The sequence below is a fragment of the Coregonus lavaretus genome (genome assembly GCF_964263955.1).
Source record: "Coregonus lavaretus genome assembly, chromosome: 7".
NCBI classification, from domain to species: domain Eukaryota; kingdom Metazoa; phylum Chordata; class Actinopteri; order Salmoniformes; family Salmonidae; genus Coregonus; species Coregonus lavaretus.
Genome location: NC_139994.1, coordinates 11,796,734 through 11,822,189, shown reverse-complemented (window position 1 = coordinate 11,822,189; position 25,456 = coordinate 11,796,734). Strand labels below are relative to the sequence as shown.

Sequence of the window (25,456 nt, the reverse complement as noted above, 5' to 3'; positions counted from 1 at the left end):
GAGTGTGCAAAGCTGTCATCAAGGCAAGGGATAGCTATTTGAGGAATCTCAAATATATTTTGATTTGTTTAACACTTTTTTTTCCATATGCGTTATTTCATAGTTTTGATGTCTTCACTATTATTCTACAATGTATAAAATAGTAAAAATAAAGAAAAACCCTTGAATGAGTAGGTGTCCAAACTTTTGACTGGTAGTGTACATGTTGTGTGTATATACACAGTATATTAACAGAAATGGTGTGTACAACAGTAGTTATAATATGAGCCCTGACTAGAATACAGTATTATACACATATGAAGTATGTAAACATTATTAAAGTAACCAGTGTTCAATGACTATGTACAGTTGAAGTCGGAAGTTTACATGCACTTAGGTTGGAGTCATTAAAACTCGTTTTTCAACGACTCCACAAATTTATTGTTAACATACTATAGTTTTGGCAAGTCGGTTAAGACATCTACTTTGTGCATGACACAAGTAATTTTTCCAACAATTGTTTGCAGACAGATTATTTCACTACAGTGGGTCAGAAGTTTACATACACTAAGTTGACTGTGCCTTTAAACAGCTTGGAATATTCCAGAAAATGATGTCATGGCTTTAGAAGCTTCTGATAGGATAATTGACGTCATTTGAGTCAATTGGAGGTGTACCTGTGGATGTATTTCAAGGCCTACCTTCAAACTCAGTGCCTCTTTGCTTGACATCATGGGAAAATCAAAACAAATCAGCCAAGACCTCAGAAAAATAATTGTAGACCTCCACAAGTCTGGTTCATCCTTGGGAGCAATTTCCAAATGTCTGAAGGTACCACCATCTGTACAAACAATAGTACGCAAGTATAAACACCATGGGACCAAGCAGCCGTCATACCGCTCAGGAAGGAGACGCGTTCTGTTTCCTAGAAATGAACGTACTTTTTGTGCAAAAAGTGAAAATCAATCCCAGAACAACAGCAAAGGACCTTGTGAAGATGCTGGAGGAAACATGTACAAAATCATCTACATCGACAGTAAAAATAGTCCTATATCGACATAACCTGAAAGGCCGCTCAGCAAGGAAGAAGCCACTGCTCCAAAACCGCCATAAGAAACCCAGACTACGGTTTGCAACTGCACATGGGGACAAAGATGGTACTTTTTGGAGAAATGTTGTCTGGTCTGATGAAACAAAAATATAACTGTTTGGCCATATTGACCATCGTTATGTTTGGAGGAAAAAGGGGGATGCTTGCAAGCCGAAGAACACCATCCCAACCGTGAAGCACGGGGGTGGCAGCATCATGCTGTGTGGGTGCTTTGCTGCAGGAGGGACTGGTGCACTTCACAAAATAGATGGCATCATGAGGGAGGAAAATTATGTGGATATATTGAAGCAACATCTCAAGACATCAGTCAGGAAGTTAAAGCTTGGTCGCAAATGGGTCTTCCAAATGACCCCAAGCATACTTCCAAAGTTGTGGCAAAATGGCTTAAGGACATCAAAGTCAAGGTATTGGAGTGGCCATCACAAAGCCCTGACCTCAAACCTATAGAAAATGTGTGGGCAAAACTGAAAAAGCGTGTGCGAGCAAGGGAGGAATGGGCCAAAATTCACCCAACTTATTGTGGGAAGCTTGTGGAAGGCTACCCAAAATGTTTGACCCAAGTTAAACAATTTAAAGGCAATGCTACCAAATACTAATTGAGTGTATGTAAACTTCTGACACTGGGATGAAATAAATAAAAGCTGAAATAAAATCACTCTACTATTATTCTGACATTTCACATTCTTAAAATAAGTTGTGATCCTAGCTGACCTAAGACAGGGAATGTTTACTAGGTTTAAATGTCAGGAATTGTGAAAAACAGAGTTTAAATGTTTTTGGCTAAGGTGTATGTAAACTTCCGACTTAAACTGTACATAGGGCAGCCGTCTCTAAGGTGCAGGGTAGAGTACCGGGTGGTAACAGTGACTAAGTTCAGGGCAGGGTACTGGGCAGAGCCCGGCTAGTGGTGACTATTTAACAGTCTGAAGGCCTGGAGATAGAAGCTGTTTCTCAGTTTTTCGGGTCCCAGCTTTGATGCACCTGTACAGTCTCTGCCTTCTGGATGATAGCGGGATGAACAGGCTGTGGCTCGGGTCCTTGTTGATCTTCTTGGCCTTCCTGTGACACCGGGTGTTGTAGATGTCCTGGAGGGTCCTGCGGTTGCGGACGGTGCAATTGCCATCCCAGGCGGTGATACAGCCCGACAGGATGCTCTCAATGGTGCAGCTGTAGAAGTTTGTGAGGATCTTAGCAGCCAAGCCAAATTTCTTCAGCCTCCTGGATGGATGGACCATTTCAGGTTGTCAGTGATGTGCACGCCGAGGAACTTGAAGCTTTTCACCCTCTCCACTGCGGCCCCGTCGATGTGGATGGGGGCGTGCTCTCTCTGCCGTCTCCTGAAGTCCACCGAACATGTGTATCGTTGTTTCAAGTCTAGTGCACTCAGTCTATCGTTACATTTGCTTCATTGTAGTTGGGGCATCACAAGCAAAATCATTTGTATCATTTTAACTTGCCTGTGAGAACCATTAGCACAGGCAAGTCTTGTTAGGCTTAGCTGTACCACAGCCTCTGCCTTATTAGAAACAAAATGGAGCATGTCTTTGTGTCTGTGGTTGCACCTTTAGAATGCAGAAAACCGCTCGTCTATAGCCCAAATCATTCAAACATAAAGACCTATTTCACCGGAGCTACATTTTTCTTCTTCTTTCTAGCACATATTGACAGGACGCTCTTAAAGGGGTACACAAATAAATGATCATGAGTAAGGAACTATGAAAATAGTTCAAATAAACCCGAATTAATCTATAAAAAATCAAATGTTACAGATAGATGAATTGCAGAATGTACCAGATGAGATGGAGGTCATAAACACTAAATTAATTGGGACATTTTAGGTGCCGCATAATTTTCTATCCAATCAAGGTGTGCCACAGTTCAAAAATAGGTTGAGAAACACTGCGGTCATGATGGAAAAAAAAAAAATATATATATATATATATATATATAGTTACATATCAGGATATTATTTTTGACGATATATCGCAATATTACTATTGTATTAGTTGGCTGTACCTGCACCAAAACTCCAGTACTTTTACTACTACTACTTCTTTTTAAATAGTGAGCTAATTAGTTTTCAGCACTTTTATTTCAACGACTGATCAAAACTCGTTTTCACACCAGTCTTTCTTGTCCCTCTGCAGCAGACATATGGTGAGAAATATGTTTGGAACATATCGTATCGGCACCGAAGTATGGTGTTAATATCTAGCTCTACCGCTCTCTGACCCCTGAATCATAGTACCACCATAGACACCGGTGGGCTCCGGCTCACACACATGGATTCCCTACACTATTGAGGAAGTGACTTGAATCTAAAACTCTTCAAAAGTTCTGCTGCAGTCTCTTTATAAACAAAATAAAGTAAGCAGTTATGATTCCAGTTGTGTTCTATATTAGTTCACAGGGCATTTAACCCACCTCCCTCTCTTTTAAAAGCAAATCCCTTCCCAAGAACAATACGGCCCTTCACTAGCTACAACATTCCTCATCCCAGAGCCAATTGCCAAAAACAGTTTTGGATGGCTGACGGTTTCTAGATTGTATGGCCTGGCAAAATATCTAAACCACAGGGCGGCAGGGTTCAACGCTTCTCAATGGAGCCTGTAAATTAAATAGCAGAGTACAAAAATAATGCTTTAATAGTCCAACATGCCAATAACCCCTCCGTCCTACAGATCTCCTGCTCGGTTGCGGTGGCATGAAGCACACTACTACATCATTCGCTGCTTCTGAGCTCACTTGAAAAGCAACACCATAAAAGCACCGTGTCTGTCTGCTTTTTCAACCCAGTTATGAGGAGCGAGTGAAAGCCAATCTGTTTAGTGTCTCTGACTGACTACAGACTGGAGAACATGTTCACCAGACTGCAGGGAACAGAACAGCAGTGTAATAGGAAGCACTAGAGCAGGAGTGTACCCTTGTACCGTAGCTACAACAATGCATGGTGGTTATTGTGCATGTTTCACTACAATCTGCTAAATCCTTTCATTCATGTCAATACAATTTCCCCTAGTTCTTTTGCATTCTGTTAGAGCCTCAAACAGAGGGCAACTTATTTCTAAAGTATTCATAGGTTGCACCTCCGTCACTCGGTCGCGTCATTGCCATTGTTATCAACGCGCTAAAGACGCCACAGCCATATTGATGCTGAAAAGTAGAACCGGGGCTAATGAATCACCTAAATTACACTATAGGGGCTTGGGAATACGATGTCATTGCTAAAGTAGGCACATATTTAGTAGGAAACAACTTTTCCATCATCATCACGTTATGAAATTTACTTTAGACAAATGACAATGTCAATAGCTAGAAAAGTTTGTCAAAAATAGCTAGCAATGCTAACGTTCGCAAGCTAAAATCTGGAGGTCTCCCCTCAATCTTAGCTAGCTAACGTTATACTGCATCTAAAGTCAATCTGACACCATCAAAATGATGACAAAAGGTTTTCCTACTAATTATTTGCCTTCTTTAGAAATGTCATTGTGTTTTCAAGCCACAGTAATAAACTATAGACCAAATCATCAGTCCCCAATGAGGATGCATTTAGCAGAATGCTCAGTTGGGCATCAGTCCTAAAACAAAGGTTCAAAACAATATTGTGACTTAACGTCCAACCATGAATAGGCTAATAGAAAATGTGTGTGTATTCTAACTGGTGGATGTTGCTGGTCACAAGTCATGGACCAAACAGTCATAAAAACTTTTGAGGTCAATTAATACATATGAGGGTTCTGATAAAATCACATTACTCCAACCTCCCAACTAACTCTGGACTGGGTAGGTAAGAAACAGCATTTCATGCCCTTGATGAGCGCAAATCTTATTTCCATGCCAAATCCCCAATTTGTTAGGCATCCAAATAAATCTAAAAGAGGTGCTAGTCAAATGACTAGTCAAATAAAAAGGAGGCCCACTGGAAGAAATCAAATTCAGGGTTTGTCTCAGCAGCATTTCTATGATTGGGTATCGAGTTGACTGACGTTAAACTTTACCTCTTCGTCGGAGGTGTCGTGTTCATACTCGTCCCCCTGCTGGGTGGTGGTCAGTCCTTGGAAGGTGGTGGTCAGTCCCTTCTCTCCTCTGCCATCAATGGAGACTCCCTTGTCTTTCTTCATCTTCCTCTTCTCCTTTGATGCAGTTTTTTCGTCTTGCTGCTAATATAAAAACAAGACACCAAGGAATGGAATTTAGATTTCATAACATTGTTCACAATATGTTGCTCTGCGTGTGTACAAGTTCTGGTACATTTTTAATGGTTGGCCAAAAAAAGTTAAAGAACCTTGCTGCTGTGAAAATAACATGTTCCTAATCATCTAAGGGGTTATAAAACTGATGGGTGACAGCCAATCAACTTTGACCTTTAAGTAAAATAAAAGCTGTTTAGGAAATAAAACTTGTCACCGGCTTGAAGGGACGATTGATAGTTTTATGTCCTATATGGCACAGTGACAGTTTGTTTTAGGATTTCCATTTATTTATTGCATTCAGTACACAGCTTCCTCTGCATGAGACACACACACGTTGACACAGTCCACAGAGGAGCAGGCACCAGAACGGCACATCCTGTGTGAGTGGAAGGACGGTGAGGATAAAAGGATGCAAGGACCCACCACTGGACCTGCTTTACTGTGAGCCATCAGTCACGCAGATTCAGAGCCGTCAGAGCTCTCTTTACGGGAACCAGGGGATAGAGGGAAACAAGGGAGGGAGGAAGGGGGAATGAACTGCTTTGAGACAAGGAGATAGAGGGAGGAAAATAAGTTATTTGAGGCTACATGCTTATCCCCCTAGAGGCAGTGACGGGCAGGTGAGTAACCTGCTATGATGTATGCCTCCTGTGTGTCCCGGTATCTTTTGGCCTGCAGTTCTAAGTGAAACACTTCCTCCCTGATGCCTAATTAAATCCCCATCAAGACAGAGCTGCCTGGGCCCAGTTTTAATACTGAATGACTTTCGCTGCCCAGGAGACTCCAGTCAGACCAGAGTTCTCTGCTGTAGCCTCCCCCTGAACTGAACAAACAAGGTGAAGTGGGGATTGCGGAGGTGGCAGTTTAGGAAAGCCAAAACGGAAGCTTGTTTACTCCACAACACAGAAGCCAACACTTAAAAATCATTTAAAAAAGACTAGATGAAAGATTAAGGCTTCCTCACTACACTAAAAATATGTGGGGGGGGGGGGGGGGGGGATGACCAGGCCAGTCTGTTTACTATAACAGGGATGCGAGGCAGGAGTGGAGTGAGAGACAGTGAGAGATACAGAGAGAGAAAAAGAGAGCGACAGAGAAGGGAGAGAGAGATAGCCCACGACAGATTACTTGTCCAGATGATGTACGACGGTACAGCCAAAAGAGAAAGGCTCGCACAGTGGATCATGCAGCTTGAAAACAAGCAGTGGACTGGACTTCCAGCTGAGACTGGTCCGGAGCCCATGTGACCACAACCACTGATGAGGATGAAGTGTGGGAGAGTGCAGCTGAGGACGGGAAGGCACTGCACGGGGTCAGTCATGAGAGAGAGGCTGAGGACAAGAAGTCAGTGCACAGGGTCAGTCATGAGAGAAAGGCTGAGGATCAGTCAGGAGAAGAAGCCAAATGCAAAGGCAAGGGCCATTCTGTTGCCCCACAAATTCTCCAAGTAGTGACGTCTTCACACCCAAAATGTGTCAGGTTACCATAGGGTTATTGATAAATCAGTCAAATTCATAATCTCCGGCTCAAATCTCCTGAGTGCCTTCTGTTCTGAGCACATTCACACGCCGGATGCACACACCCACGTGTACGCCAACACACAGCCGTTCACACACACTCTCCCAGCCTCCACACATTGGCCAACAACTTGTTTTTAACGTCTGTTGGCTCCCAGCAATGGGTTCCGCTCCGAGGTGGACGCAGACGGGCCCCAGGTTCCCCATTACCGCGCTACTTCCTCTGAAACTAAAATCTGAGTTATAGGGTGAAGCCTGAATGAATCCATCAGAAGGCATTCACTGGGCCGTTCACACTTCCACTTAATTGGGAGCAAAACCCAAACGATAAGCCCACCTAGGTTCCCCGTCCCTGGCTTGGCCTGATGCAGCACCTCCATCCAGAGAGAGGGGTCATCCTGGGGTGAACACTTTACATTTACATCATTTAGCAGACTCTTATCCAGATCGACTTACAGGAGCAATTAGGGTTAAGTGCCTTGCTCAAGGGCACAGACAGATTTTTCACCTAGTCGGCTCGGGGATTAGAACCAGCGACCTTTCGGTTACTGGCACAACGCTCTTAACCACTAAGCTACCTGCCGCCCCTGAACTTCTCTGGTACACAACCCTCACACAGGGCCCAGGGCAAATTGTCAAAAGTTAACAGGGGTGGGAGTTGTGTTAAGCGTATTAATGGACAAAATCAAGTGAAGGGGATGTGCTTGTCTTTTTTGTTAAGGGGATACCATTCCGCCCAGTGCACACTCAATTTGATCCCTGCCCCTACAACCCTTTGCCTCTCCAAACATTTAACGGCTGGAGGAGACATGCGTGTCACCCTTGGTGGAAGTGGCCCAGACGCGTCTGCAGACCAGAGCTCCTGCGTGGGTGCATGAGGAGCGAATCCTTCCTGGTTCCTGTAAGATGAGCCCCCCCCTAGTCTTAGTCTCCCCCTTCCTCCACCCTAATCCCATTTCATTTCCATCTCACACCCACTCACACGCTGAGAGCGCGGACCGAGCGGCCGGCCGGACGACAGCAGAGCTGGTTGGCTGGCCGGATCAGAGTGAGCTGGCCGCGGCCGACCGCTGCACCAGGGGACTCTCCCAGGGACCATAAAGCCTCCAGCAGCCACATTAACTTCTGCCTGGTGTGCATGAAGGCCCAGATCCTTAAATCACAAGAGTCCAGGAACAAGGGGAAGAGGGGGAAAAAATAAAAGAAAAACCACAGGGTCTCAGTCAGGACCTGGATGGATTAAAAAGCTGGTGGGGAACAATGCGTCCAACCCCCCTCTGCTACCAGACCACAGCAGTTCCAGACAATGGTTTCAAGGTTTCACATTTGCTCCAATGTGCCTTTGTAATAATATAAACAAGTTTAACCTTTTCTTGTCCTCCTATCCCTAGAAGTTTGTGTTTGCATATTTTGAAATGGTCAACTTTACTTGAAGGACTGCACACTTGACAAAATAAAAACAGCCAAGATCAGTCTTTGGTTTGAGCGATGCAGGTGGTGCTGGAATCCGCATGGCAGCAATAAAAAAATAAATCTTACCTTTGCGACCAGTCTTAATTCTACATTGAGAGACAATGATACTGACCGGAGGATAAGCTGACGTAATACAATTAAGTCATTCCCACCCACCTTACAAGACAGCTAGGGAATTTAGAGCACACCAGACAGAAGAATTAACTCTACACGAACTGATTAATATAGCAACTATTCCACCCAGTCAAAGACACCTGGCCCTACCTATTAACCCCATCCTGTTCTCCTCCCATAGAGTGGATGCATCCTCATTTACAAACCACTTCTAACAGAGGAGTCTGGAATTTCTGAAGATGGAGTCAGAAGGAAGAGGGTAGATAATCCCAGCCCGTCCCCACAGGAGGCCTTTTGACAGGCCGTCATTGCAAATAAGAATGTGTTCTTAAAATTGACTTGCCTGGTTAAATGAAGGTTAAATAAATGTTTTGTTAAAAAGGCAGATGTAGGCTTTGCGGTAGACTGGCAAGAGAAGAGAGAGGGACCGATAGATAAGACATTTGCCTGTTCCTGTTGGATTCAAAAGCATGTAGTAAATACAACTTCCACTAGGGGGTAGTAAAGAGTAAACGAGTATGAAATCCACACAAGCTGATGGTTATTTCATCCAGTGTATAACTGGATATTATTATCTAGAGTTGTATACATACACACGTGAGTTGGTTATAATAAAAAGCTTTGAAAATGAATTCATTGAAGAAAAAAAAAGGAATCTTATTGCAAGAACACAATTTATCATATAGCCTACAACAGGGGTTCCCAAACTTTTTTGGCATGCAACCCCATTTTTAAAATGTAATCAACGGCCAATATTTCCTTTAATTTGGGCTGACACTATTACAAATCAGTCTGACACTACTTTTGACAATTTCAATCTGACGGAAGTATGGTTTGAAGTGACTGAAATGCATTAAAAAGGTATTAGGAAGTTCAGAATTTTGTACGACCTTCTGTGTAGAAAAGAACATCATCATTCATGACCTTTTTCCCCCAGTCTGATTTAGTGCCTGGTCTTGTCCACTCTGTTCTAATGAGGCTTGTGGCCATTGTAGAGGGAAACAGACACAAACGTGTTCCTAAAAGACTGAGCCACATTTGTAGGAAGAAAAACAGGAACCGCTGTTTATTACAACCGCATCTAGCAGCTACCGGAGGTTACTGACGTATCCCCGGTTCTATGAGCAATTTTATTTCAGGATTTCTCTCGCGACCCCATTTTCAAATCAGGTGACCCCACAAGGGTCACGACCCATAGTTTGGGAAACGCTGGCCTAAAAGTACAGTGAGGGAAAAAAGTATTTGATCCCCTGCTGATTTTGTACGTTTGCCCACTGACAAAGAAATAATCAGTCTATAATTTTAATGGTAGGTTTATTTGAACAGTGAGAGACAGAATAACAACAAAAAAATCCAGAAAAACGCATGTCAAAAATGTTGTAAATTGATTTGCATTTTCATGAGGGAAAAATAAGTATTTGACCCCATCTCAATCAGAAAGATTTCTGGCTCCCAGGTGTCTTTTATACAGGTAACGAGCTGAGATTAGGAGCACACTCTTAAAGGGAGTGCTCCTAATCTCAGCTTGTTACCTGTATAAAAGACACCTGTCCACAGAAGCAATCAATCAATCAGATTCCAAACTCTCCACCATGGCCAAGACCAAAGAGCTCTCCAAGGATGTCAGGGACAAGATTGTAGACCTACACAAGGCTGGAATGGGCTACAAGACCATCGCCAAGCAGCTTGGTGAGAAGGTGACAACAGTTGGTCCGATTATTATTATCCATATACAAATGGAAGAAACACAAAAGAACTGTCAATCTCCCTCGGCCTGGGGCTCCATGCAAGATCTCACCTCCTGGAGTTGCAATGATCAAGAGAACGGTGAGGAATCAGCCCAGAACTACACGGGATGATCTTTTCAATGATCTCAAGGCAGCTGGGACCATAGTCACCCAGAAAACAATTGGTAACACACTATGCCGTGAAGGACTGAAATCCTGCAGCGCCCGCAAGGCCCCCTTGCTCAAGAAAGCACATTTACATGCCCGTCTGAAGTTTGCAATGAACATCTGAATGATTCAGAGGAGAACTGGGTGAAAGTGTTGTGGTCAAATGAGACCAAAATGGAGCTCTTTGGCATCAACTCAACTCGCCGTGTTTGGAGGAGGAGGAATGCTGCCTATGACCCCAAGAACACCATCCCCACCGTCAAACATGGAGGTGGAAACATTATGCTTTGGGGGTGTTTTTCTGCTAAGGGGACAGGACAATTTCAACGCATCAAAGGGACGACGGACGGGGCCATGTACCGTCAAATCTTGGGTGAGAACCTCCTTCCCTCAGCCAGGGCATTGAAAATGGGTCGTGGATGGGTATTTCAGCATGACAATGACCCAAAACACATGGCCAAGGCAACAAAGGAGTGGCTCAAGAAGAAGCACATTAAGGTCCTGGAGTGGCCTAGCCAGTCTCCAGACCTTAATCCCATAGAAAATCTGTGTAGGGAGCTGAAGGTTCGAGTTGCCAAACGTCAGCCTCGAAACCTTAATGACTTGGAGAAGATCTGCAGAGGAGTGGGACAAAATCCCTCCTGAGATGTGTGCAAACCTGGTGGCCAACTACAAGAAATGTCTGACCTCTGTGATTGCCAACAAGGGTTTTGCCACCAAGTACTAAGTCATGTTTTGCAGAGGGGTCAAATACTTATTTCCCTCATTAAAATGCAAATCAATTCATAACATTTTTGACATGTGTTCTTCTGGAATGTGTTGTTGTTATTCTGTCTCTCACTGTTCAAATAAACCTACCATTAAAATTATAGACTGATCATTTCTTTGTCAGTGGGCAAACGTACAAAATCAGCAGGGGATCAAATACTTTTCCCCCTCACTGTAAGTGTATTATGCTTCAAGTCACCACATTAAAGTCAATACATTTTACTTTTTAAAAGTTAATAATAAAAAAAACATGTCTATATTCTGAAATATCTATTTGAATTGTTGTATATGATCCATACCACTAGTAGAAAGCTAACTACCATTTAAATTACGTGTTTGGTCTATGCAGTAGTCTGGTGTTTAGAATATTTACTCTAAATTGTATTCAAAGGATTGCATTTACATACAACCAGAAACAGCACATCAAGCCTCATCTTATGTTGGCTCTTGCTGTGTGAAGCAGCGTTTCCCCTAGCAGTACTCTGGCAGGTAGAATAGGCCTAGGCAAGACAGTAGAAGGCAAGCATCTGTGCCCCGATGTAAAATTATGGGTTAAAAACAGGTATGAACAACATCAATATTAGTTCTAAAAGAGCTACAAACAATTAAAACAAACGTTACAACTATAGATGTAACTACCCTTTGAACGACTTCATGCAGATGGCGAATACATTTATTAACCCTAATCCTAACATGTGGTTCACAGAATAACCTAATGTTCTACAGGCATGCAGGACAGTACACAATCTGAGTAACACACTGGCTTCTGGCAGGACGCGCACACATGTGCCTCCTTCCTGTCATTGTTGCGGTCATAGAGGCTTTACTCCCATGGTTAATATGGCAGCTGTGATTGGTGTTTGTTGTGTTGGTGTTTGAGCTCTCCTCTTGGTGTTTGGCATGACTAGGGCGTGGCCCAGCTCTCTCAGGAAAGTTTGGCGTTGGCCGCTGCCTTCGGAAGACTTCCAGCTGGGGAAGTTTCCCATCCAGATGATGAAGGCGGCTACAGCAGCAACGTCTATCAGGTTGAAGAAGAGGACCATTGGCCACCTGTTGATCTTCCTTCTCAACGTGTACATCATGGCAAGCTTATCGACATTAGCAACGGCACTCTTGGTGGCTTCGTAGCGTTGTATGATCTCTGGTTTCTGATGCTCGCCCACAACCTTGGTGTCATGGTGCTTGGTAGACAGCGCCAGTACGGCCATGCCTGGTGATGGTACGTAGTACACTAAGGTAAGCAGCCCATGGAAGCCAAACCGTGAACTGTAGATCTGTCTGCCATGGTTAGCCTTCATCGCCTCTGGAATGCGTGGTTTGCTGGATCTAACAGTGCCGAAGGTATGTTAGTCCATCTTTGAGAAACTTTTCAGCTAATGGTAAGCTAAGTTCTGTGGTGACATTTCTCCCACTTTTGAGAGAAAGAGCCACAAGCCCTTTGATCTGTGCATGGAATAAGGTATTTTGGTAGCTGGGCTACAAACATGCTTCAGATATCCCTGAACGGGGCAAGCTCATCTGCTGTTATTCGTTCATGCCTTGTTGCCCTGTTGTCAAACCTCATGTATTTCATAAGTGTTGGAATCTTTTTCTGGACATAGTTATAGTGAACACGTCTGCCGTCAGCTTCTGACCAGATGGAAGTTTGAGACTTATTTTGGTAAAATCCTGCAATCAAAAGATCTATGGCATCCACCTCTTTCCATTCATCACGTAGATTTTTGGGATGGCTCTTATTCTATTCACCTATTCCTCGCTTAGCTTCTCTGTTCGTTTCAAGCACAATCGCGTCAATCAACTCTGAGGTCAGAAATAAATTAAACGATTCTTCAACTGCTTTGCACTCTGCTGCCTTTGTAATACCTGGTTGATGGATACTTGACAGATCTCTGCTGCTGCACACCTTTGCTCAGCTGGTGGAGGACGTTTTCCCCACACTGTGCCATTTTTGCCAAGATATGGTGTTGCATTACCGTGCTTCTCAGCTCCTTGATTACTCTATAAGCCTTTACTGCTACCATGGCCTTTTGACCCCAGCCCTCCCCTGTTCTCCCCCCTCCCTTCACCACTAGTGGCTCCGTGGTATTTTTGTGAGGTGCTGAGGTAACAGAGCGAGCCTGCAAGGGTGCAACTTCAGTGTCACTTTGCTCAGAAGTCTCTGAAATATGATCATCGTAATCAAATCAAATGTTATTAAAGCAAATAGCTAAAGAGCAGCAGTAAAATAAAATAGCAGTAGGGAGGCTATATACAGGAGGGTACCGGTACAGAGTCAATGTGCGGGGGCACCGGCTAGTCGAGGTCATATGTACATGTGGGTAGAGCTAAAGTGACTATGCATAAATAGTCAACAGAGTAGCAGCAGCGTAAAAGAGGGGGATGGGGGGGGGTCTTATGCTTGGGGGTAGCCATGATTAGCTGTTCAGGAGTCTTATGGCTTGGGGGTAGAAGCTGTTGAGAAGCCTTTTGGACCTAGACTTGGCGCTCCAGTACCGCTTGCCGTGCGGTAGCAGAAAGAACAGTCTATGACTAGGGTTGCTGGAGTCTTTGACAATTTTGAGGGCCTTCCTCTGACACCGCCTGGTATAGTGGTCCTGTATGGCAGGAAGCTTGACCCCAGTGATGTACTGGGCCGTACGCACTACCCTCTGTAGTGCCTTGCGGTCGGAGGCCGAGCAGTTGCCATACCAGGCGGTGATGCAACCAGTCAGGATGCTCTCGATGGTGCAACTTTTTGAGGATCTGAGGACCCATGCCAAATCTTTTCAGTCACCTGAGGGGGAATAGGCTTTGTCGTGCCCTCTTCACGACTGTCTTGGTGTGTTTGGACCATGATAGTTCGTTGGTGACGTGGACACCAAGGAACTTGACGCTCTCAACCTGTTCCACTACAGCCCCGTCGATGAGAATGGGGGCGTGCGCAGTCCTCTTTTTTTTTCCTGTAGTCCACAATCATCTCCTTTGTCTTGATCACGTTGAGGGAGAGGTTGTTATCCTGGCACCACGGCCAGGTCTCTGACCTCCTCCCTATAGGCTGTCTCACTGTTGTCGGTGATCAGGCCTACCACTGTTGTGTCGTCAGCAAACTTAATCACTCCCTGAATTGTCCTCATTGTCCTGAGAGTGATCCTGCTCCTGGTCAGCCAGAAGTTGTCCCACAACCTCCGCAAGCCCAATTCCTGCGAGTCTTTTACCTGAAAATAAAACATTGGTGTAACCCAAATTTACCTTGAACAGAGGTAAATTGAGGGTGCATTTCACTGGACACTATGTTTTCGTAGAAATCCAAGGGTTCTTTTGACTGTGGGTCAATGTATGTATTTCTAGCGTTTGATGTCCACATGGATTTATCAGAAACATGCTGTTTGACCAAGAAATATATGTATACCTGTTGGGAAATGACTGTCAGTCGCTTGAAGGTTAAACACAATGGCTTTGAATTACCATTCCTTGATAACATGAAAACTAAAGTAACGGAAAGTTGCTACCTCCCATTCATTTAAGGATGTAGCATACTGTAGCGTGTTAAAGTAGTGCTTCCTCCTTACCTTTGAGAAATCAGAACACTCTGAAATCCACTACTTCGGCCAGAGTGTCCAGTGTGCTCTGAGCACTCAAGAGAGAAAACACTCAATTTGCAAGCCAGCTTTCTAATATTACCCATCTAGTAATCGCACAACTCACTTCACCCATCCACCAACACTGCAATGACTTAATAGACATTTACTGCTATGATTATAGATGCATTTTGAAAGCACACAAATGTGTCATCTTGTTGAGTCAGGTGCTGCCAATGTACAAAAAGTAAAGTCACAAAATAAAATAGATTCCAGCACTGCTGACAACTCAGTTTATTGGGTGCAAGGTCTGACACAGTCAAGACCTTTGGGCCAAAACGTTTGCACGGCCTTTAACTAGAGATTAGTTTTTCCTGGCAAGGTCACATGGTCAGGAAAAACTCAGGACCCTACTATATAATTTCCATAAAATAAATAGACTTCCATATTCACCTTAGGCGTACTCTTATCTGAAGCAGGTGGTTCAGCAGATATTTCAGCATCACTGCTGTTCTTCAGATTTTCATCTAGAATGACAGCAGCATCATCATCATCATCCTCCTCATCTTCATCGTCCCCATCATCCTCTTCTTCATCATCGATGTCACTCCCAGAGTCCTCCAGTCCTGAGAACACACTCTCCTCGCTATCTGAGAGGTCCTCATCTCCTTCCTCCCCAGCCTTCTCAGTGACATCTTTGTCAAATATGGGAAGCTGAAATAGCGGAGACAAAGATATACCAGAGACATGATAGATGGACAAACATGAATGAGTCGCACTGAAATTGATACAGAATGAATAAAGAATGTAGCTAGCTAGCTACCTGACCTAAAATAAGACATTGTCATTGGCAATAGTAGACAGGACAAACCAGTTCACGATTTCTGGTATATCATCCAATTCAATCAATTACAGCACATTTTTGGACTCATTCAGCAGTTTTGAAATGTCATTATTTATTCCTAAAACATAAGTTGAAAATAATGCCGTCGCTGCTTCCTGTTGACAACTTTTGATAAATAGTCCAATGTCAAAATACTGTTTTGAAGTGTCCAAATCAATATGGAGAAACAGTTTGTGAGATATTGAAAACAAACATTGATGTGCCACAATACTAATCGCATTACTTTTTTTCAACTTATAAACTGCATATGCACCAAAAACCCTGTTGGTTTGACAAGTGGCAATAATTATTTGTCTATCACTCATATCGATATCACGTTGCAATCAATAGTCAGGTTGCACGTCCTGTTCAAACTAACACTACTGAAAAACCACACAGAAACTGGGAATAATATGTACACTACCGTTCAAAGGTTTGGAGTCACTCAGACATTTCCTTGTTTTCGAAAGAAAAACACTTTTTTTGTCCATTAAAATAACATAAAATGATCGTTGTACGAGATCTTCAGTTTCTTGGCAATTTCCCACATGTAATAGCCTTCATTTCTCAGAACAAGAATAGACTGACGAGTTTCAGAAGAAAGTTATTTGTTTCTGGCCATTTTGAGCCTGTAATCGAACCCACAATTGCTGATGCTCCAGATACTCAACTAGTCTCAAGAAGGCCAGTTTTATTTCTTCTTTACAGTGGGGAAAAAAAGTATTTAGTCAGCCACCAATTGTGCAAGTTCTCCCACTTAAAAAGATGAGAGAGGCCTGTAATTTTCATCATAGGTACACGTCAACTATGACAGACAAAATGAGAAGAAAAAAAATCCAGAAAATCACATTGTAGGATTTTCTATGAATTTATTTGCAAATTATGGTGGAAAATAAGTATTTGGTCAATAACAAAAAGTTTCTCAATACTTTGTTATATACCCTTTGTTGGCAATGACAGGTCAAACTTTTTCTGTAAGTCTTCACAAGGTTCACACACTGTTGCTGGTATTTTGGCCCATTCCTCCATGCGGATCTCCTCTAGAGCAGTGATGTTTTGGGGCTGTCGCTGGGCAACACGGACTTTCAACTCCCTCCAAAGATTTTCTATGGGGTTGAGATCTGGAGACTGGCTAGGCCACTCCAGGACCTTGAAATGCTTCTTACGAAGCCACTCCTTCGTTGCCCGGGCGGTGTGTTTGGGATCATTGTCATGCTGAAAGACCCAGCCACGTTTCATCTTCAATGCCCTTGCTGATGGAAGGAGGTTTTCACTCAAAATCTCACGATACATGGCCCCATTCATTCTTTCCTTTACACGGATCAGTCGTCCTGGTCCCTTTGCAGAAAAACAGCCCCAAAGCATGATGTTTCCACCCCCATGCTTCACAGTAGGTATGGTGTTCTTTGGATGCAACTCAGCATTCTTTGTCCTCCAAACACGACGAATTGAGTTTTTACCAAAAGGTTCTATTTTGGTTTCATCTGACCATATGACATTCTCCCAATCCTCTTCTGGATCATCCAAATGCACTCTAGCAAATTTCAGACGGGCCTGGACATGTACTGGCTTAAGCAGGGGGACACGTCTGGCACTGCAGGATTTGAGTCCCTGGCGGCGTAGTGTGTTACTGATGGTAGGCTTTGTTACTTTGGTCCCAGCTCTCTGCAGGTCATTCACTAGGTCCCCTGTGTGGTTCTGGGATTTTTGCTCACCGTTCTTGGTGAGCCCCAGATCAAGGGAGATTATCAGTGGTCTTGTATGTCTTCCATTTCCTAATAATTGCTCCCACAGTTGATTTCTTCAAACCAAGCTGCTTACCTATTGCAGATTCAGTCTTCCCAGCCTGGTGCAGGTCTACCATTTTGTTTCTGGTGTCCTTTGACAGCTCTTTGGTCTTGGCCATAGTGGAGTTTGGAGTGTGACTATTTGAGGTTGTGGACAGGTGTCTTTTATACTGATAACAAGTTCAAACAGGTGCCATTAATACAGGTAACGATTTGAGGACAGAGGAGCCTCTTAAAGAAGAAGTTACAGGTCTGTGAGAGCCAGAAATCTTGCTTGTTTGTAGGTGACCAAATACTTATTTCCCACCATAATTTGCAAATAAATTCATTAAAAATCCTACAATGTGATTTTCAGGATTTTTATTTCTCAATTTGTCTGTCATAGTTGACGTGTACCTATGATGAAAATTACAGGCCTCTCTCATCTTTTTAAGTGGGAGAACTTGCACAATTGGTGGCTGACTAAATACTTTTTTTCCCCACTGTAAATCAGTTTCCTGCTGTGCTAACATAATTGCAAAAGGGTTTTCTAATGATCAATTAGCCTTTTAAAATGACAAACTTGGATTAGCAAACACGTGCCATTGGAACACAGGACTGATGGTTGCTGATAATGGGCCTCTGTACGCCTATGTAGATACTCCATTAAAAATCAGCAGTTTCCAGCTACAATAGCCATTTACAACATTAACAATGGCTACACTGTATTTCTGATCAATTTGATGTTATTTTAAATGGACAAAAAAAAATTGCTTTTCTTTCACATACAAGGACATTTCTAAGTGACCCCAAACTTTTGAACGGTAGTGTATATCACTGGTTAGAGGACTTGTAGAAGACCGCAGCAGCTACATTTTGGATTGTTGCATTTTGTTTCAAGTCGGTTGACAACAAGGAAAGGTAAACGCAAAACAATTTATTTAATCATATCGATATCACATTGAAATCAATAGAGCAGGGGCAAAAGTTGAGGTCATATGCGCTGTTTGAGTTGACACTATTCAAAGGCCACACCGAATCTGAGAATAATTTATATATTCCTGGTTAGAAAATAATTCGATAAAGACAGTGGTCTACATTTTGGAATGTCGGATGGAGATTATGGGAGGTTGCCGAAACAGGGAAGAAACAAAAATCAGTTGCTTTGTTATTTAACACGACCCGACATAGGATATCAACACTGACAAGGGTTTGGTGGCTGTTATCCGAGTGTATTGGTGTGAGGCCAGCGACTTTCATGGAGAGACTGCCTCGAATTCTCTGTGCCATTTGAGTTCGTAAAGCAGGCTCACTTGGGATGAAGATGTCTCAGTGAATTTGTCCCTAGAGTTGGTAAATGTGTGATAGCAGTGCAGCGTTTGTGTGTCTCTTTCATCACATTCATGTTTCCATAGTGATTTTACACTATGACAAACAATGTCAGTATACAACAAGTTATTGCTCACGAATATACCCTTTAAAAATCACAGATTCTTGGAAAGCATGAAACACACTGAGAATCTGACTGCAGATAGGTACTTAAAGTAGGAGCAGTTCCTTATTTTGTTAAAACAAAAGACGTACCTGCTGTGTTCTGACAAACCTGCCGTTTCTACTTGTAGAATCACAATGCTCGGCAATGGCCGACAACTTGACTTTGAGCCAATCAGAGAGCCCAAACCTCAACGTGCGGGAGTTGACAGGAGTGACACTTTTTTTAAAGGCACTTTTTCCATTCTAACCACCCTTTTCATCAGAATTGTTCTAACTAAAACAATAAAGCTGCATAATACAACTTTTTCTAGAGCAAGTCAACATGTTTTACATCTAGCTAAGATATTTTGTGCGTAAAGGATTTTTTTGTTAGGTTTGATAATGTGCACTAGCTTATTTGTTAGCTAGCTTGCCAACTGAGCGGTCACACAAAAATACAGAAAAACGCATATCAAAAATGTTATAAATTGATTTGCATTTTAATGAGGGAAATAAGTATTTGACCCCTCTGCAAAACATGACTTAGTACTTGGTGGCAAAACCATTGTTGGCAATCACAGAGGTCAGACGTTTCTTGTAGTTGGCCACCAGGTTTGCACACATCTCAGGAGGGATTTTGTCCCACTCCTCTTTGCAGATCTTCTCCAAGTCATTAAGGTTTCGAGCCTGACGTTTGGCAACTCGAACCTTCAGCTCCCTCCACAGATTTTCTATGGGATTAAGGTCTGGAGACTGGCTAGGCCACTCCAGGACCTTAATGTGCTTCTTTGAGCCACTTCTTTGTTGCCTTGGCCATGTGTTTTGGGTCATTGTCATGCTGGAATACCCATCCACGACCCATTTTCAATGCCCTGGCTGAGGGAAGGAGGTTCTCACCCAAGATTTGACGGTACATGGCCCCGTCCATCGTCCCTTTGATGCGGTGAAGTTGTCCTGTCCCCTTAGCAGAAAAACACCCCGAAAGCATCATATGGATGGTGTTCTTGGGGTCATAGGCAGCATTCCTCCTCCTCCAAACACAGCGAGTTGAGTTGATGCCAAAGAGCTCGATTTTGGGCTCATCTGACCACAACACTTTAACCCAGTTCTCCTCTGAATCATTCAGATGTTCATTGGCAAACTTCAGATGGCCCTGTATATGTGCTTTCTTGAGCAGGGGGACCTTGCGGGCGCTGCAGGATTTCAGTCCTTCACGGCGTAGTGTGTTACTAATTGTTTTCTTGGTGACTATGGTCCCAGCTGCCTTGAGATCATTGACAAGATCCTCCCGTGTTGTTCTGGGCTGATTCCTCACCGTTCTCATGATCATTGCAACTCCACGAGGTGAGATCTCGCATGGAGCCCCAGGCCGAGGGAGATTGACAGTTATTTTGTGTTTGTTCCATTTGCGAATAATCGCACCAACTGTTGTCACCTTCTCTCCAAGCTGCTTGGCGATGGTCTCGTAGCCCATTCCAGCCTTGTGTAGGTCTACAATCTTGTCCCTGACATCCTTGGAGAGCTCTTTGGTCTTGGCCATGGTGGAGAGTTTGGAATCTGATTGATTGATTGCTTCTGTGGACAGGTGTCTTTTATACAGGTAACAAGCTGAGATTAGGAGCACTCCCTTTAAGAGTGTGCTCCTAATCTCAGCTCGTTACCTGTATAAAAGACACCTGGGAGCCAGAAATCTTTCTGATTGAGAGGGGGTCAAATATTATTTCCCTCATTAAAATGCAAATCAATTTATAACATTTGCGTTTTTCTGAATGTTGTTGTTGTTATTCTGTCTCTCACTGTTCAAATAAACCTACCATTAAACTTATAGACTGATAATTTCTTTGTCAGTGGGCAAACGTACAAAATCAGCAGGGGATCAAATAGTTGTTTTCCCCACTGTACAGAGCTGGCAGATGAAACATAATGACTGTTACAAGCACACTGAAAACCTAAAGTATTACCGCTGATTGGTTCAGTAGAATGTGTGTCACTAATTGTATTAGGTTAAACAAAAATAACTTAAGTGGAAAAACACTCATTAGTCAATTATTTATTTCATACAACATGAAATATGCACACACATTAACAGCTAATTTGCATATTAACAAGGGATGTACATATTTCCCTTTCAAGGCGATTTGATACGCATCTAGATACATTGGCTCCGATAAGTTTTAGTTTGAAACGATTCGGTTTGATTAGAGTAACGAATCAATGTGATTCGGTGCAATACAATAACTTGTTGCACAAACACATTTTCCACTAAATGAAAATCTGCTGCTGAAGGAGCTCATGAGCTGGGCCTCTGAGCTGGATCTGTCTGAGCTGACATATTTTGGTTGTGTGTGTAAATGATGTAGGCAGCTGAGCTGAGCCATAAGGGAAACTGGGCATCTATCACTCCACTATCCCGGGGGGGATGTTTGCGATTTGCCCCTCCCCCCCTCTCCACACACCATTTATGTGAAATCCCATCACCAACTAATTCATTTGTAATTTTTGCAGATTAAAAAAGTGTTAGAGCTAGTAATGTTTCAATATTTATCTTTACAAATTAGCTATGACATAGCCAATGACTACATAGCACAACTTTGAATTTCACCCCCGTCTCATAATCAAAGTTGAGACAGTGATTGCTGTCCTTATGAAATTATCAACTTTACCCTGTAGCCTACATCTAAAAATGACTGTGTATACTGACTGTCGCAAGCAAAATTACCACAACTATTGCTGATGGTGAACCTGAACAATCAAAATAAAAAAATTAAAATGTAGGTTAAGCCCTGATCAGTATGTATAGCCAGATGAGTTCTCTCCGGTGGTGGCCTCGGCTACTTTTATTCCGCTAAAACACATTTTTCATAAAAATGACCGAGCAAATTACATTGGTTGTCACACAACTAATAACGCCTAATATTGTGCAAGCCACTTTACAAACATTTAAATGCTGAAAGTGACAGAGGCCTACCTCTCGTCATCAGCGTGTGACGTAACGCATAGCACACAGTTTGACTAGGCTACTGATATTCCCTGGGGTTGTTTGGCATGCAAAATGACTTGTAGATCAATGACTGTCAACACAATTAGGCTTATTAGTTCAACACTGAAGGAGAGGACATAGAAAGAAAGTAATTTGAGCAACAACAAAAATGTGAACCAGCTATTCGTAATGTTTGAAGCGATTTTCTGACCCATGCTACATTTGGATCAGTTTGTGGTCCAGTGGACTGGTGCTCTACAGCTGACGTTTTATTTTTTTAACAAGGAGCACGTGCGCCACCTAAGTTGAACATTTAGCACAGCGAAAAATATTGAAGGTAACAAGTCATGAATCTGTGCTCAGTGTATTCGCCAAAGCACTCAGGGGCTGCAGTGCAGTGAAGTAGCCTAATCATTACAACAATTATCATCTAGGAGATTTTTTCTAGGTGCACTGGTGCTCCTAAATTAAACTTCCAGGTCACACAGCAAAATATTTAAACGCATATGCTAGTAAAAAATTGTCACAATGTAGAGCCCTGACATCCCGAATATTAAACTGCCAATTTGCATATGTATACACTGAGTGTACAAAACATTAAGGACACCTTCATAATATAAAGTTATTTCAGTTTGTTAATCTGAGTCCACCCATGTCATATTGGTGCCATTTTTGGAAAAGGCTTTGCCATTGACCTGTGCATAATCTCCTGCAGCCTTTTGACCCAGAATTCTGACACACAAATTGTAATATCTCCAATGGTAAGGCCTACAGACATGAAACTTTGAGAGTATATTTTGTTATGCTCAGTTCAGCTCTAAAAGCAAATGTTTATTTTAACTCCCTAGTACAGGGCTGCCCAACCCTCTTCCTGGAGAGCTACCGTCCTGTGGGTTTTCAGTCCAACCCTAATTTAACACACCTGATTCTACTTATTAGCTGCTCAACAAGACCTTAACTAGCTGAATCAGATATGCTAAATTAGGGTTGGACTGAAAACCTACAGGACAGTAGATCTCCAGGAAGAGGGTTGGGCAGCCCTGCCCTAATATAACAGCTACTATGGAAGAATTCACATAGCCATTTTTATGTATAGCAATGTTGACTTGAACATTCAGAAAATGTGTCTGAAGGATAGCTGTAAATCTTTCCAATATGATTAAAGGGTATAAGTGAGCAATAACTTGTTGGATACTGACATTGTGTCATAGGGGCACTAATCCGGATGCTTATAAGAACTCCTGCTATGCCAGGGCCTAAAATGAACTTGCCAAATGCGAGTAGATTTTGGCATTGCCGGGTAAGATTGTCTTTTTCACCAGCCACGTTGGCAGGTGGTCAGGGCTCCACAGGGTGAGCATTTCACTCGCATTTGTGAAAAAAAATTGTGAAGTATGATCACATTCATAGTAAAATAAATGCTGCAGTAGCTGTTTTCAAAGTAATTCTAACGTTTTGTTTCATAGCTGGTAAATTAAATTGCACAAAGTCAAACTACGAATCCCACCTATCCCACCTCGTGCTGCAACACTGCCTGGCTGGAGGCTGTGCGCACGTAAAGAGCTGAGATACATTTTTAGAAGCGCTGCGCACAGGCATAAAAGTTGGTGTAATTTACTTGAAACTAAAGTCTACTGAAGTGAGACTTCGTCCTTGTGTTTCTTGGCTATTTACATTGTTTTGTTCACAAGCTAGGTTGTTTTTCTATGTTTGAGTTGCAACCACTAGGGAAGAGAAGACAATGCTGCTACTAATCAGACTCAATCTCATAGGCACAAACATTTACATTTACATTTTAGTCATTTAGCAGACGCTCTTATCCAGAGCGACTTACAGTTAGTGAATACATATACACATATACATATATATTTTTTTATACTGGCCCCCCGTGGGAATCGAACCCACAACCCTGGCGTTGCAAACGCCATGCTCTATCAACTGAGCTACATCCCTGCCGGCCATTCCCTCCCCTACCCTGGACAACGCTGGGCCAATTGTGCGCCGCCCATGAGTCTCCCGGTCGCGGCCGGCAGCGACAGAGCCTGGATTCGAACCAGGATCTCTAGTGGCACAGTTAGCACTGCGATGCAGTGCCTTAGACCACTGCGCCACTCAGGAGGACATGACAGTCGCATTACCACGGTAACCTCCCACTAAGATTGGGCGGTATACCGTGTATATACCACCGGTGTATTTGGAAATAGCCACGGGATGGTTTTTCAATACCACAAACTATTGCTTTGAAGTTTTTCCCAATACATTTTAATATTTGTAGCAATTTAAGTAAATACCTGCAATGAACTTGTGCAATGCTTTAGGAGGTAAAGCAGATCGTGTTCTTATTTCACTAGTCACCTTATTTTACATTATGAAGCTTACAGGTAAAAGTCAGTAAATTAGAATATTTTGAAAAACTTGATTTATTTCAGTAATTGCATTCAAAAGGTGTAACTTGTACATTATATTTATTCATTGCACACAGACTGATGCATTCAAATGTTTATTTCATTTAATTTTGATGATTTGAAGTGGCAACAAATGAAAATCCAAAATTCCGTGTGTCACAAAATTAGAATATTGTGTAAGGGTTACATTTTGAAGACACCTGGTGCCACAAAATAATCAGCTGATTAACTCAAAACACCTGCAAAGGGCTTTAAATGGTCTCTCAGTCCAGTTCTGAAGCCTACACAAACATGGGGAAGACTTCAGATTTGACAGCTGTCCAAAAGGCGACCATCGACACATTGCACAAGGAGGGAAAGACACAAAAGGTTATTGCAGAAGAGGCTGGCTGTTCTCAGAGCTCTGTGTCCAAACACATTAATAGAGAGGCAAAGGGAAGGAAAAACTGTGGTCAGAAAAAGTGTACAAGCGATAGGGATCACCGCGCCCTAGTCAAGATTGTGAAAAAAAACCCATTCAAAAATGTGGGGGAGATTCACAAGGAGTGGACAGCTGCTGGAGTCAGGGCTTCAAGATCCACCACCAAGAGACGCTTGAAAGACATGGGTTTCAACTGCCGCATACCTCGTGTCAAGCCACTGTTGACCAAGAAACAGCGCGAAAAGCGTCTCACCTGGGCTAAGGAAAAAAAGAGCTGGACTGCTGCTGAGTGGTCTAAAGTCATGTTTTCTGACGAAAGCAAATTTTGCATTTCCTTTGGAAATCGAGGTCCCAGAGTCTGGAGGAAGACAGGAGAGGCACAGGATCCACGTTGCCTGAAGTCTAGTGTAAAGTTTCCACCATCAGTGATGGTTTGGGGTGCCATGTCATCTGCTGGTGTCGGTCCACTCTGTTTCCTGAGATCAAGGGTCAACGCAGCCGTCTACCAGCAAGTTTTAGAGCACTTCATGCTTCCTGCTGCTGACCTGCTCTATGGAGATGGAGATTTCAGGTTCCAACAGGACTTGGCGCCTGCACACAGCGCAAAATCTACCCGTGCCTGGTTTACGGACCATGGTATTTCTGTTCTAAATTGGCCAGCCAACTCCCCTGACCTTAGCCCCATAGAAAATCTGTGGGGTATTGTGAAAAGGAAGATGCAGAATGCCAGACCCAACAACGCAGAAGAGTTGAAGGCCACTATCAGAGCAACCTGGGCTCTCATAACACCTGAGCAGTGCCAGAAACTCATCGACTCCATGCCACGCCGCATTAATGCAGTAATTGAGGCAAAAGGAGCTCCAACCAAGTATTGAGTATTGTACATGCTCATATTTTTCATTTTCATACTTTTCAGTTGGC

General features: G+C 43.0%; 1 protein-coding gene across 3 annotated transcripts in view; it reads right to left on the bottom strand.

Annotated features, from left to right (window-relative positions):
- bop1 (BOP1 ribosomal biogenesis factor) overlaps positions 1-25,456 on the bottom strand; it is a 109,397-nt gene that overhangs the window by 80,714 nt on the left and 3,227 nt on the right. For 2 of the 3 annotated variants that reach the window (XR_014613482.1, XM_084165286.1), the window contains exons 2-3: positions 15,061-15,321; positions 5,089-5,250 (exon numbers count right to left, since the gene is read on the bottom strand). Coding sequence is in view for 2 of the 3 variants with exons in the window: in XM_084165286.1 (XP_084021412.1) it covers positions 5,089-5,250; positions 15,061-15,321 (423 nt within the window). In the remaining variant the exon portion in view is untranslated. The remainder of the gene's footprint in view (positions 1-5,088; positions 5,251-15,060; positions 15,322-25,456) is intronic. The other variant, XM_084165287.1, reaches the window with a different exon arrangement.